The 11,936-nt window shown below is 35.4% G+C and overlaps 1 protein-coding gene and 1 long non-coding RNA gene across 2 annotated transcripts; one reads left to right on the top strand and one right to left on the bottom strand.

Annotated features, from left to right (window-relative positions):
* Nucleotides 1–266: 266 nt before the first annotated feature.
* Nucleotides 267–10,085, bottom strand: LOC128312519 (ankyrin repeat domain-containing protein 26-like). The gene is made up of 5 exons (XM_053206709.1): nucleotides 9,774–10,085; nucleotides 9,022–9,239; nucleotides 7,551–7,779; nucleotides 1,817–1,862; nucleotides 267–424 (listed from the first exon to the last, which is right to left on the bottom strand). The coding sequence occupies exons 1-5, from the start codon at nucleotides 10,068–10,070 to the stop codon at nucleotides 282–284; spliced, it is 933 nt and encodes a 310-aa protein (XP_053062684.1). The 5' UTR covers nucleotides 10,071–10,085; the 3' UTR covers nucleotides 267–281.
* LOC128312521 (uncharacterized) lies at nucleotides 2,154–8,777 on the top strand. The gene is made up of 4 exons (XR_008291922.1): nucleotides 2,154–4,378; nucleotides 5,050–5,273; nucleotides 5,384–5,514; nucleotides 5,712–8,777. It is a non-coding gene; the product is annotated as an uncharacterized LOC128312521 (long non-coding RNA).
* Nucleotides 10,086–11,936: the final 1,851 nt, after the last annotated feature.

Here is an 11,936-nt window from a genome sequence, read left to right on the forward strand (position 1 = left end):
CACTACTGAAGTATTAATGACAAATTGGTTGTTTGCATCCTGTTCAAACAGCAGGGAGTGGAACAGTCTGATGTATGTCAAACCCTCTAGTGCTGGTTTCCACGTACAAAATGTGCTTAAAAGTTGATGAGATGCCAAGAAACATAGTTTAAAATATTATACAGATTTTCATTACACACATATGACACAAAAACATTTTCCTTTAATCAAGATTTTTCCATATAGGGTGTTCAATTGGGAAACAATGAAAATGTTTTGTAAGCACCCAGTAAATTTTTTTTCTATTTATTTTTCAAATCAGATAATTTTTGTTCAAAATCTGCATATTCTCGTGACACTTTGCATACTGGATCTTGATTTAGAATTGAATCATCAGTAGATACTAAAGGAGTTCTACAGGATCCTCGTTCAAATTCAGTAGCAGCTGAAAAAGAAAAGAAAGAATTGTCTTCTTTCTCCAAAATTCTTTTCACTCCAAGTCCTTAAAAAAAAAGAAAGAAAAGAAAAGAAAAGAAAAGAAAAGAAAAGAAAAGAAAAGAAAAAGAAAAAAATAAAGTTGGGGCCTTTATGAAAAGGTGTCAAGAAAATTGAAAAATAACTACGTACAACTGCAATATGAAACCCAAGATTAGTATGAAATATCTTTTGCTCAGGGTTGCACACTGAATGAATTGCTATTGTGGATAAATATCAGAGTTTCTGGTTTTTTCATTACAAGGTGAAATTACAAGATGAGGACACAGTCCACCCTGAACAATCATAAACTATAAACTGAAAAATCAAACAGGCATTTCCAAACATTTCTGAACAGGTGACAGGTATAAAACACAGCACTACTGGAACATACAGAAGGGACATCCCAGTTTTGCATCAATATTGTCTGCTTTTTGGTGAAGGTTATATGTAAGCTGACACCTGAAGGACAAGGAAATAGTATGCTCGGTAGAGGGAAGAAGCACATAGAAAGAGCTAGATGTGAGGAAGAACACTTGTGCAATTATGAGTAGTTTAGTTTGAGAAGGTGCTAGAGCAAAGCAGCAGAGTGGGGCAAATAGTGAGACAAGGCTGAATAATCTGGCAAGAAGCAAACTGATTTGGGTGTTTTCATTCCATGCTAAGGAATTTGAAGTTTTACCTAAGGGCAAAAGCAATGACAAAGTCAGTGAGTGAAGATTGAAACCCGTTACCTGTCAAGTGACAGCTATATGACCTCTACTTACTTAACCAAGCATTACTAAGACGACTTTGGCTTTTTGGGTCTTCTATCACTAGCGGAAACAACAATTTGATAAAGCACACCCTTTCTGAGACTTGTGCAGGTTGACAGCTCCATAGGGATGGCACCAGTGAAGGAAGATTATCGCCAGAAATAACAGATATATAGACTTAGGGAGATTGAAAAAACTTCTTTAGCGTTTATTTATTTTTGAGAGAGAGACAAACCACAAGCGGGCAGGGGCACAGAGAGAGGGAGACCCAGAATCTGAAGCAGGCTCCAGGCTCCGAGCTTTCAGCACAGAGCCCTCTGTAGGGTCTGAACCCACCTGAGCTGGAATCAGTCGCCCAACCGACTGAGCCACCTGGGTGCCCCTAGACTTTTGGGAGATTTTAAAAGAGCTATGAAACATGAGGACTAAATGAGGAAGAAGTGTGTTCTTCATTATGCTCATGCTTTTACATTTTTTATTAGATATGTACAAAAAAAAATGTGAATGCAGTATCCATTATCCAAACAATGGAAAGGGATGCCATTTACTATTTATAGTTTATTTCAGAAATCAATGATATCTAACTTCATACATTTTTGGCAACATACCTTCTTCTGGTGCTCTGGTTACTCCTTTCTCCAACTCCCGCTGCATCTGAAATAAGTCAAATATTATTTAGAATGTGTACGGTAAACAAAAGACATTGTAGGAATTTTATATAGCTTACAACATGTGGTCTTGAAACAATACTTGTAGAGATTAAACCAAAGTTAGGGATTGCTTACATAGAAAGACAATCACATGAATAAAATAAATTCCTACCTATTTTATGTTAGTTTTAGGTAATTGAGAACAGATACATACATACATACAGACACACACACACGTATATATTGTGTATGTGTGTGTGTGTGTATACGTATATATGTGTATATTTTATATATATATATATATAATGCTCTTTAAGTGAATCTGATAAAAAGCACAATTAATATTGATCTATTGAATGTGTATAATCTCTGAAAGGTGATGTTTGATCTTACTGGTACAAAAAAGTTTAAAAAAGAATCATATTGTATACTGAATTATTACATGGAAATGATTAGAAAACCTGCCATTTATGAAAGTTTAATCAGTTTTTTACCTGAATGAATTGTTCCTTAAAATGGGCTTTCCATTCTTTCACTTTTAGAAAAACAAACTTTGAAGGAATGCTTTTGCTATTAATTTTTTAGGACTGACTCTTAAATACATATAAAATGAAGAAAGTGGGACTGTCATACTGTTATGTGGAAATTCTACTGGCAAAAAATTGAGTGATAATATTTTGCTATCTGCATTATGACTAAAACACTTATTTCTTTTCATATGCACACAAAGATTTCAGAAAATCTCTTTGAAGAAAGGAAAAATAGAGGGTTGCAACAGTTTTCAAACTTAGCTTCTGATTTATAACTTTCTCAATTAGAGATAAGGAAAACAATATATAATTTTCAATTGTAACTTTGTTTCCTTTCTCCAAATTAGGACCAAGTTTGGAAACACTTGACTTATTAAAGTTATGGTTATCTACTTACTTATGAAATGTGTACGAATATTTCCAACTACAGGTGACCCTTGAATAACACAGGGGTTGCGGTGCAGTCAAAAACCTGCATATAATTTTTCATCCCCCCAAAACTTAATTACTAATCGCCTACTGTTCACCAGAAGCCTTACCGGTAACATGAACAGTCGATTCGTACATGTTTTGTACAGTAGAATAAGCCAGGGCAAAAGTGACATTGAGAAAAACAGAAGGAAGAGGAAATACACTTACAGTACTATACAGTATCCAAAAATAATCCATGTGTAAGTAAAGTAGACCCGCACAGTTCGAAACCATGTTGGTCAAGGGTCAACTGTATATTACAACTGTTCCTGTCTAGAATGTTCTTATTTAGATCTTTCTTATACAAGGTAGCCTCTCCCTGAATGCCCCAAACGGGCTCCAAAATAGCGTACTGAACATAATCAACACTGGTGATAAGGATTCCAATGTCTTTACAAATGTAGGTGTGAGGACAAATGTTTTGGCTGACATGTTTCCCAATATTTTCAGAGACTGTTTTCCATAATACCTTTTTTTTAATTGAAGTATAGTTGACAGACAATGTTACACTCATTTCAGTATACAAATTCAGATTGGACAATTGTAGACACTATGCTATGCTCACTACCGTACGTGTAGTTACCCTCTGTCACCATACAACATTAATACAATATTATTGACGATACTTCATATGCTGTATTCTTCATTCCTGTGACTTACCTATTTTATAACTGGAATTGGTACCTCTTCCTCCTCTTCACCTATTTTGTCCTTACTCTCTACCCACCTCCCCTCTACCAACCACTAATGTGTCCTCCGTAGTTGATTCTGTTTGTTGACTTGTTTGGTTTTTTTATACTCCACATGTAAGTGAAATCAGATGGTATTTATTTGTCTTTCTCCGATTTATTTCACCTAGCATAATTCCCTCTAGGTCTATCAGTGTTGTCACAAATGGCAAGATCTCATTCTTTTTGACAGCTGAGGTATATTTCATTGTATACATATTACACATCTTCTTTATCCATTCATCTATCGATGGATACTTAGGTTGCTTCCATATTTTGGTTATTGCAAACAATGTTTCAATAAACATAGGGATGCACACAACTTTTCAAATTAGTGTTTTCATTTTCTTTGGGTAAATACGCACTAGTGGTATTAATGAATATCTATCTATTTTTAAGTTTTTGAGGAACCATAACACTTTTTTGACAATAGCATTATATTCAGGCCTTATAAAATGAATAGGACAACATTACTATACCAGACTTATAAAAGTAATAACTCAATACCAGATGATGGGGGAAGGCTTTATTCAAACAATTTTATATTACTATTAATAATATCGATATAAAATATAAACCACGTTTTTTACATGACATGACTTAAGGAACTACCAAGGTAATGTTGCATCTTTTCCCCAAAAGCTCTTTTCCTAAATATTTACCTCTGTGACCTTTATGTTTATTTCTAGGTAAAAACTGTGTTTCGATGGTGAAAATAGCTTTCAAGTCCATGAATGAGGACACATGTGTACTTTTATGTATACCTTTCCATTTATCAGAAATATAAGAGGGTGAGAAAATTATACACAGAAAAACTATATATCAGCAAATTTTAGTTCAAAGAATACTTTTAAAGAATTTTTAATTAGAAGGATTTTCTCATTACTGTTGGCATTCAAATATGGCCCATAGAAATCTAAGGTTCGGTTGGGGACACCGCAGGATTGAGGGACAAGGAAGTCACAGCCATAGTCTCCATCTCTCCTTTAGTTAGACAGCTCTACTTCTCTCTGTTTTACACAATACAGTTTAATGCAAAAAAAAATTACGTTCTATTCTTTGAAAAAATTATTTTGAAGGTATAAAAGTCACTAATTTAGTCAAAATCCCGAATTTTGCATAATAGACAAAAAGGGCTCATAGAGAGTGTTCTTTGCCTGAGGTCATGAAACCAACTAGATGCAGACCAGGAATACACTTCTGCTCTTACCAAGCCTAGAGTTCTATGCCAGTTACTTCCTCATAGTCAGGAAAAAGATGTATATTTTAAGTATAACTCAGAGAAAATGAATACATAAAACTTTGTCATGTGGCTCAATAATGTTTAGGTATGAGGCACACAATAGTTGCCCTCTAACTAAATTACAAATTTTAAAGTCATGAATAAAAATAAAGGAACAGAAATTATGTTAACTCCTTTTAGTAGCAGTCAATTTTTAAGCACAACTGTTTTAAACCACAGGACAGAGAACTTGAGAGAGAAAATCTTCAGGTGAAGCAAGCAAGCTGAAACTGAGGAAATTCTTCCTGAAAGAATGATTTATTTCTTCCAAAGAAATTTGGTTTATCAAAATCAATCAACAAATGAGTGAACCCATGGTGTGGTTATTTATAGCCAAATTTAAAACCCAACAGATTTCTCTTTCCCATCTAGCATGCTTCTGTCTAACCTCTCAGCCTTAGTTGGTATGTACAAAAGACACAATTCACTTTATTTATAATTTAAATCCAGTCAGAAATAATAGGTGAACCTTCACTTCTCACATTTGGACTTATCTCTCTCTCCCTCCCGACAGGAAGGGAGACTTACCTAACGGGTGAATTTGGGAGAAGGAGCTAAGCAGTGCTTATGTGTTTCTGAGTCTCCTCTTTGAAAAGATGTGCCTGCCCACAGTAACATGAATTTGGGTCTGCTCTCAGCTCTGTAGTGAGCACCCTGCCCCCAGGGTGGGTGTCAAGCATTTGTTTCCTCAATTTACAACTGTGTGGGGAAGTGCCCAATTTGGGAGGAAGCCCAGTGTGGCTAACATAACCTAAATCATATCCTCCAATTTGTTAGTGTGTATTAGTAATAAAGCTACTAAGTTTCTCTCCATCTCCCTGTCTCCTGTGTTCTGAATTTAGAAAGAGAAGAGCAGTGTTACTTGTCGCCTACCCAGTGTCACCTGTCACAGCTCCACCAAGAAAAATGACTAGACAGCACTTACAGAAACATTCTCTTCTTCCTTGACTTCATAACTAATGTACATTGTTCAAAAGCAACGCCCACTCAAAAGAGAGAAAAAGTCGAAAGAAACCATTTTAGAAACAAACATAGAAAGTCAGACAAACTGAGGACACAGAGGAATACCTTCCAAATGAAAGAACATGACAAAACCTAAGAAAAAAAAAAACTAACAAAACTAAGAAAAAAAATCTAAGAAAAAAAAAACAGAGATAAGTGATGTACCTCATAAAGAGTTCAAGGTAAAGGTCATAAAGATGCTCAGTGAACTTGGGAGGAGAATGAATGGATCCAGTGATAACATCAACAAAGAGATAGAAAATATAAAAAAGAACCAATCAGAGCTGAAGGATACAAAAACAAAAATGACAAATACACTAGAGGGAATCAACAGCAGAGAAGAAGATGCAGAAGAACAGATCAACAATTTGCAAGACAGGGTAGTAGAAATCATCCAAGCTGAAAAACAAAAAGAAAAAAGAACTTTAAAAATGAGACTAGGTTAAGGGACCTGTGGGACAACATCCAGTGTAATAATACTTGCATTCAAGGGGTTCCAGAAAAAGAAAAGAGAAACGGGCAAAGAACTCATTTGAAGAAATAAAAGCTTCATTTTAAAAATTCAAATATTTGCTTGATTTACCTATTTATAAAATGCTCTACAATCGCTCAGCAAGATATTTTATAAAAATTGAAACAGAGGTGCTATGAGTCAAAAAAAAAAAAGGAAAAAGAAAAAAGAGTGCCATAAGTAAGAGAGCAATTAAAGATGTATTCTCATGTAAGAAAATAGCAAAAATTTAACTTAAAAGAGAAATTAACCTTTTTAGTGTTACAAGTTGATTTAATTCATAAAAAAGGACTTACCATGGGTTCTTTTTTTTGTTTAAAGTAGCCTCCATGCTTAGTGTAGAGCCCAATGCAGGACTTGAACTCATGACCCCTAGATCAAACCCTGAGCTGAGATCAAGAGTTAGACGCTGAAATGACTGAGCCACCCAGGCACCCCCTTGGATTCTTTTAAATAGTAAACATTCATATGTCGTTAAGTGTTTGGAGGATGATCATTCACTGACATACAGTGGTGCAAAAACTGGATGATAGCAAAACCTTCAAATGTTTATGAACCACTGCCAACCGAAAATAAGTCCAAGCATCTAAGTGTACCTGTGGTCAACAGGCAATAACATTTACTTTCTAAAATCAAATTTAAATGAAAGCTTTTCAAGAAATTTAACATGGGTCAGTTTAGTTATATTTATTGAATACAGTTAATACTAGGTGTCTCTTGTGGCACACCTGGGTGGCTCAGTTGTTTTCAGTGTCCAAATCTTGATTTCGATTCAGGTCATGATCTCATGGTTTTGAGACTGAGCCCCACATTCGGCTCAGTGCTGAGCATGAAACCTGCTTGGGATTCTCTTTCTCCCTCTCCTTTTGCCCCTCCCCTGCATGCACTCACTCATTCTCTCGCTAAAATAAAATAAAAATAAGTATCTCTTGGAAATGAGAGATCAAGGGACTAATATATATATATATATATATATATATATATATGTATATATAAAATTTATATATATATATATATATAATTTACCTCAGTTCTTTCTTAGCACATATAATTATGACTTTTACTTCGTATGTATTAGTTACTTAAACAACTCAGAATTTCACCAAATTAAAAGCAAAAATTATATCAGATATCTGAAACCCAAAGTAAAACAGATAATATAACTAACCTTCCACAAGGAAGTCTCCCAGTAGTCATATGACGGCCGTGGGTTTAAGGTAGGAATCACTAAGTTTCCTCTTGGAGTAAGGTTTCCATTGAGCACTGAATTATTTTCAAAATGTCCACAATAAGGTGTTTCCAGGCCTGGGCTCATAGTAAGAGTCCTGAGTGAAGTTTGATGCTGCTGTCTCTCTGCAAGAAGTTTTGTATTGCTCTTTGACAGTCTCTCATTAGTCCTGTGAAGATTAAAAAACACAAATACATTTTCTTTTTCCCTAAATCATTCCTAAATGACTTACATCTTTTTAAGTTTCCATAATAGTAAATAGCATTTGCCATTGAATAGTGTTTTAACACTGAACATGTGACAGAGCACACCTACTATCTAAAATTATACTTTTAAAATTGTTCTAAAGAAATACTTATGTTTCCAGGGGGATCCCTAACTAACAATTCAAATTAGGGAAGGGAGAGAAGTGGCTATCAGTGATGTACATGGCTTAATGAATAATACTTGCTGTCTTCTGGAATGGCTGTACTGACAACATCCTTCAGGATGCCAGTATATATACACACTTATATTTAGTAAACCTGTTTACAGATATAAAGATAAACCATCCCTCAAAGACATTTTCAAGCGTTTGCTTTCACCACTCTTGTACATTTCACTTACTATCTCAAAGAAACTGAGCATTTGACACCGAGGAATCACTGAGACCAACAATCTCTAGGGGAGATAGTGGATGGCAGACGTGTGATCAGAAAGAATTAAAACAGCTACAGAGGCAATTAGCTTATAACAGTTACCAAGGCACTGGAGGCAGAATCTGCCCTTTCTGTCTTCAGTCTTCCACATACCTCCCTCCCACCATGGTGCTCTTTTTAGCCACTTTGGGAACTATACTCCCCTCCAGCCCTGTGTGAGTCTTTCTGTATTTCACATGTATGCCATTATGTAAAGTAGAAAAACCATAAAGGATAGTTTGTCTCAAGGCCCACTCTAGTAATAATACCAAAGTTCACAATCAAGAGAATAAATGTACCAAGCTGCCAGGATGAGTAGTAGTAGGACTTGACCTTTTAGGTTAAAGATGTCATCTTCCAAAAATGAACTCATCGACATTTCTATTTAGGGTACTTCTGACAAGCAATTTTATAATAATATGCTTCTAAATGAGAAAGCTTCAAACAATGCACTTAAAGACTAGCAGATCCGATCAATGGGAAATATACAGGGCGGGGGGTGTGGGTGGGCTGGGAGAAGAGGTCCTGTAAAACCAAAAGGAAGAGGAGGGATGCAAACTCTCCTGGACTAACATTTCAAAGGTAAGTTCACTTAGAAACATCATTTTCCAAAATTACACGATCTAGTTGGCTTTCACTTCCTACTCATCTCATGATCTTGGCTGCACAGAAATTATGCTTTAGAGGCAAATGAATAAGCTAAATTTCTTGTCTATGATTCTGTTTTGGCTTACCTGTACAGCTCATTTCTCAAGGACTTTGTAACTTTTAATTCTTCTAGGTAGAGTTGCCTGTAGGTTTCCAACTCTGTTTTAGTAGAATCTTCTTGAGACGTCTTCATTGTAGAGACCTGAGATTCCAGATCTTTAATTCTAAGTTCCATTTGACTTCTCGTTGAAGCATGAGCATTTTCTCTTACCTGGTCCAAGTTTTCTTGAGCTGCTGCTTGTGCCTAAAGCAAATTAACAGGATAGTTTTAAAATAGCTATAATCTGAATAATTAATTATACCTGTTTCCTTTAGTTCTGAGTCAAAGATTCAGAGCAATTTTAAATGAAAAAAAAAGCTCAAGTGTAAAATATTTATCATCAATGTCAACTGAATTATATATGATTTATAAAATTAAATTTCAATCATTCTTGTATTAATATTCATGCAATCTGATAATTCAAATAATAGAATCAATGACAAAAATATAAAAGTCAACAATAAACTTAAGAATAATCCAAGTACAGTGCAATTTTTAAATCATAATTTTTCTTTTCCTCTTAATAGTGAGACTAGGTGTTTAAATCATCATTTTTTCTTATCCTCTCGATTTAGTGATAATAATGATGAAAACTGAAATCTTTAAGGGGAGGAACAAATGCCTCCAGAAATCTCCAAGTTACCATAAAGCAAATAGAGGAAACGCATACAATACATCTATCCAAAATGTAATTTGCAGTGAAATGAATGAAAGCACATTACAGATCAATCAATTAACCTGTAAAAACAGGTTGACTTCGTGTAATTTTTGTACTATGTCCAGTCGTGCTCTTTCTTCAATCTCCCGTTTATACTGTTCCACTTGACTGCGCTCTACCATATTCATTTCCATAAATTGTTTCAATTTTACTACTTCTCGTTGTAACTTCTTGTTATTGCTCTCTACTTTTTCACGTTCTTCTTCGAAAGCTTTCATTGATAATAACTCTTGTTGAAGAATTTGATTTTTTGCATCCAGGTGTAGACATTTTGAAGATGTAGTTTCCAGTTCTGTTGTAAGGACATCAGCCTGCATGAATAAAACACTATAGTTTGGAAGTGGAGTGAAAAGAGTCTAACTCAAAACTACGATCAAAATTTTTTTTCAGATTTTAAGTAATCTCTAAGCCCAGTGTGAGGCTTGAACTCACAATTTCAAGATCAAGACTAACTGAGCCAGCCAGGCACTGAAATTTTTAAATAAACCCATTTGCAATAAAATGTTACCTGTCTTAGAATGTGGAAACTTAAACAACTCAGAAAATCAAGAGCAAACTTAAAGCCATCAGGTGTTACTGAAATAGATCTTTGCTATCATTGTCTTTACTACACAACATTTGCCCTTGATTCTATGCCTTTATTTTTCTATGATTTTTTCATATCTTTCTTTCATAAAATAAGTCCCCCCTTAGGAGAAAGTCTCTTAGCCATTCCCCCATCTTAACACTCCATAGTTTTTAAAGAAGATTTAGCAAAATCATATTGACTTATGTATGCCCGCGTCCAAAAATACGTCCCAAGACAAGACTGAAAATAAGACTCTAATTCATGAATCTATAAGTAATGATTCTAATGCCACGGCCTTTTTCTGAGCTGCAAATGTTTTATGCTAATTTGAACTGCATTCCCAGGAGAAATGATTCTTCGGGATGTGTTAAGAAATCACATCTCCCAGTATAAAACTTTAATTGGATGATCCACATATTTTTTTGAGGCAAAACAAAATTTTAATTCAATACTGTTATCTTGTAATCCTTTGTTACTTTCTAGAAAATAAGAGATCATACTAAACAACAAAAACAACAACAACAAAACTGGCTGGAGTTTCAGTGATGCTGAATTGGTAAGGACTTCGATCAATTATATATGATTGGTAAGACAAGGTGAGTGGATGTGGTGGTTTTATAAATTCATTGATACTTCTGTGAAAATCCCTCCCCTTAAATACATGCTGGCTTCAGTAACTGGTTTCTAGTGAACAGAATATGCAGTACTGCTGTGATTTTTATGGCCAGGTTAGAAAATGTGATACAGCTTCCATCTGACTTTCTTTCTCTAGGGAAGCTCACCCTTAGAACCCAGTCACCACGTTGTGAGGAATCCCAGGCTACCTAGTGAGTCTTCATGTAGATACTCCAGCTGAGACTAGCCAACGTCCTAGCCAAAGGCCAGCCTCAACAGCCAAACACGTGCATGAACAAGCCTTTAGATCATTCTAGTCTCCAGCTTCCAGTTATGCCAGCTGATGCCAAATGAAGAAGAAATGAGTTGCCCTACTCTGCTTTGCCTAAACTAAATATTGGTGAACAAGGTAAATGCTGTTTTGAACTACTAGGTTTTGAGGTGGCTTATTATGCAGCAGTAAATTACTACCACAGATACTGATACTAAAAATGGTGTGCTGCTATTCAAAAAAACCTAAAACTAAACTTCCTTTGAAACAGGAGGTAGGTGGAACCTGGAAAGATGTAGAAAAGCATAAGAATGAGACCCAAAAAGGGCCTCCACGAGACTCTTAGTGGAAACCTGATGGCCTGTGAAGAGGCTGACAGCAAGGGTTTCTAAGCAAGTGAAGAAAATGACACTGGAGGAAAGGGAAGTCATGCTACAAAATACCTGAAAGTAAAACGGATAGGAAAGAGAAACTAAAGAAAGACTATGCAACTGAAAGGAACCAGGACTTACTGGGTTCAAGTATCTGTTTCTCATTTACAGCCTCTCTACATGTGGAACTGGCAAATAATGCCAACATGAAGAAATGGCTTTTGGGTTACGAGAAAATCCAGGGTGCTACCAGGAAAACAGAAAGATTTAAGGTATGCCTCCAATTTCTTTAGGGATCTTAAGACTATAAGATTTTTTTTTTAAGTAGGTTCCTCACCCAACATGGGGCTTAAACTCA

The sequence above is a fragment of the Acinonyx jubatus genome, chromosome D3 (assembly GCF_027475565.1).
Source record: "Acinonyx jubatus isolate Ajub_Pintada_27869175 chromosome D3, VMU_Ajub_asm_v1.0, whole genome shotgun sequence".
Taxonomy (NCBI): Eukaryota; Metazoa; Chordata; class Mammalia; order Carnivora; family Felidae; genus Acinonyx; species Acinonyx jubatus.

Bases quoted from the DNA above. Each gene is read 5' to 3' on its own strand.
- LOC128312519 (XM_053206709.1), bottom strand. From the start codon at position 10,070: ATGCAGGCTGATGTCCTTACAACAGAACTGGAAACTACATCTTCAAAA. The intron at 9,240-9,773 runs GTTAATTGATTG...AATTTGCTTTAG, and splicing joins AAGTCAACCTGTTTTTACAG to GCACAAGCAGCAGCTCAAGA. The intron at 1,863-7,550 runs GTTAGTTATATT...GACTTATTTCAG, and splicing joins GGGAGACTTCCTTGTGGAAG to ATGCAGCGGGAGTTGGAGAA.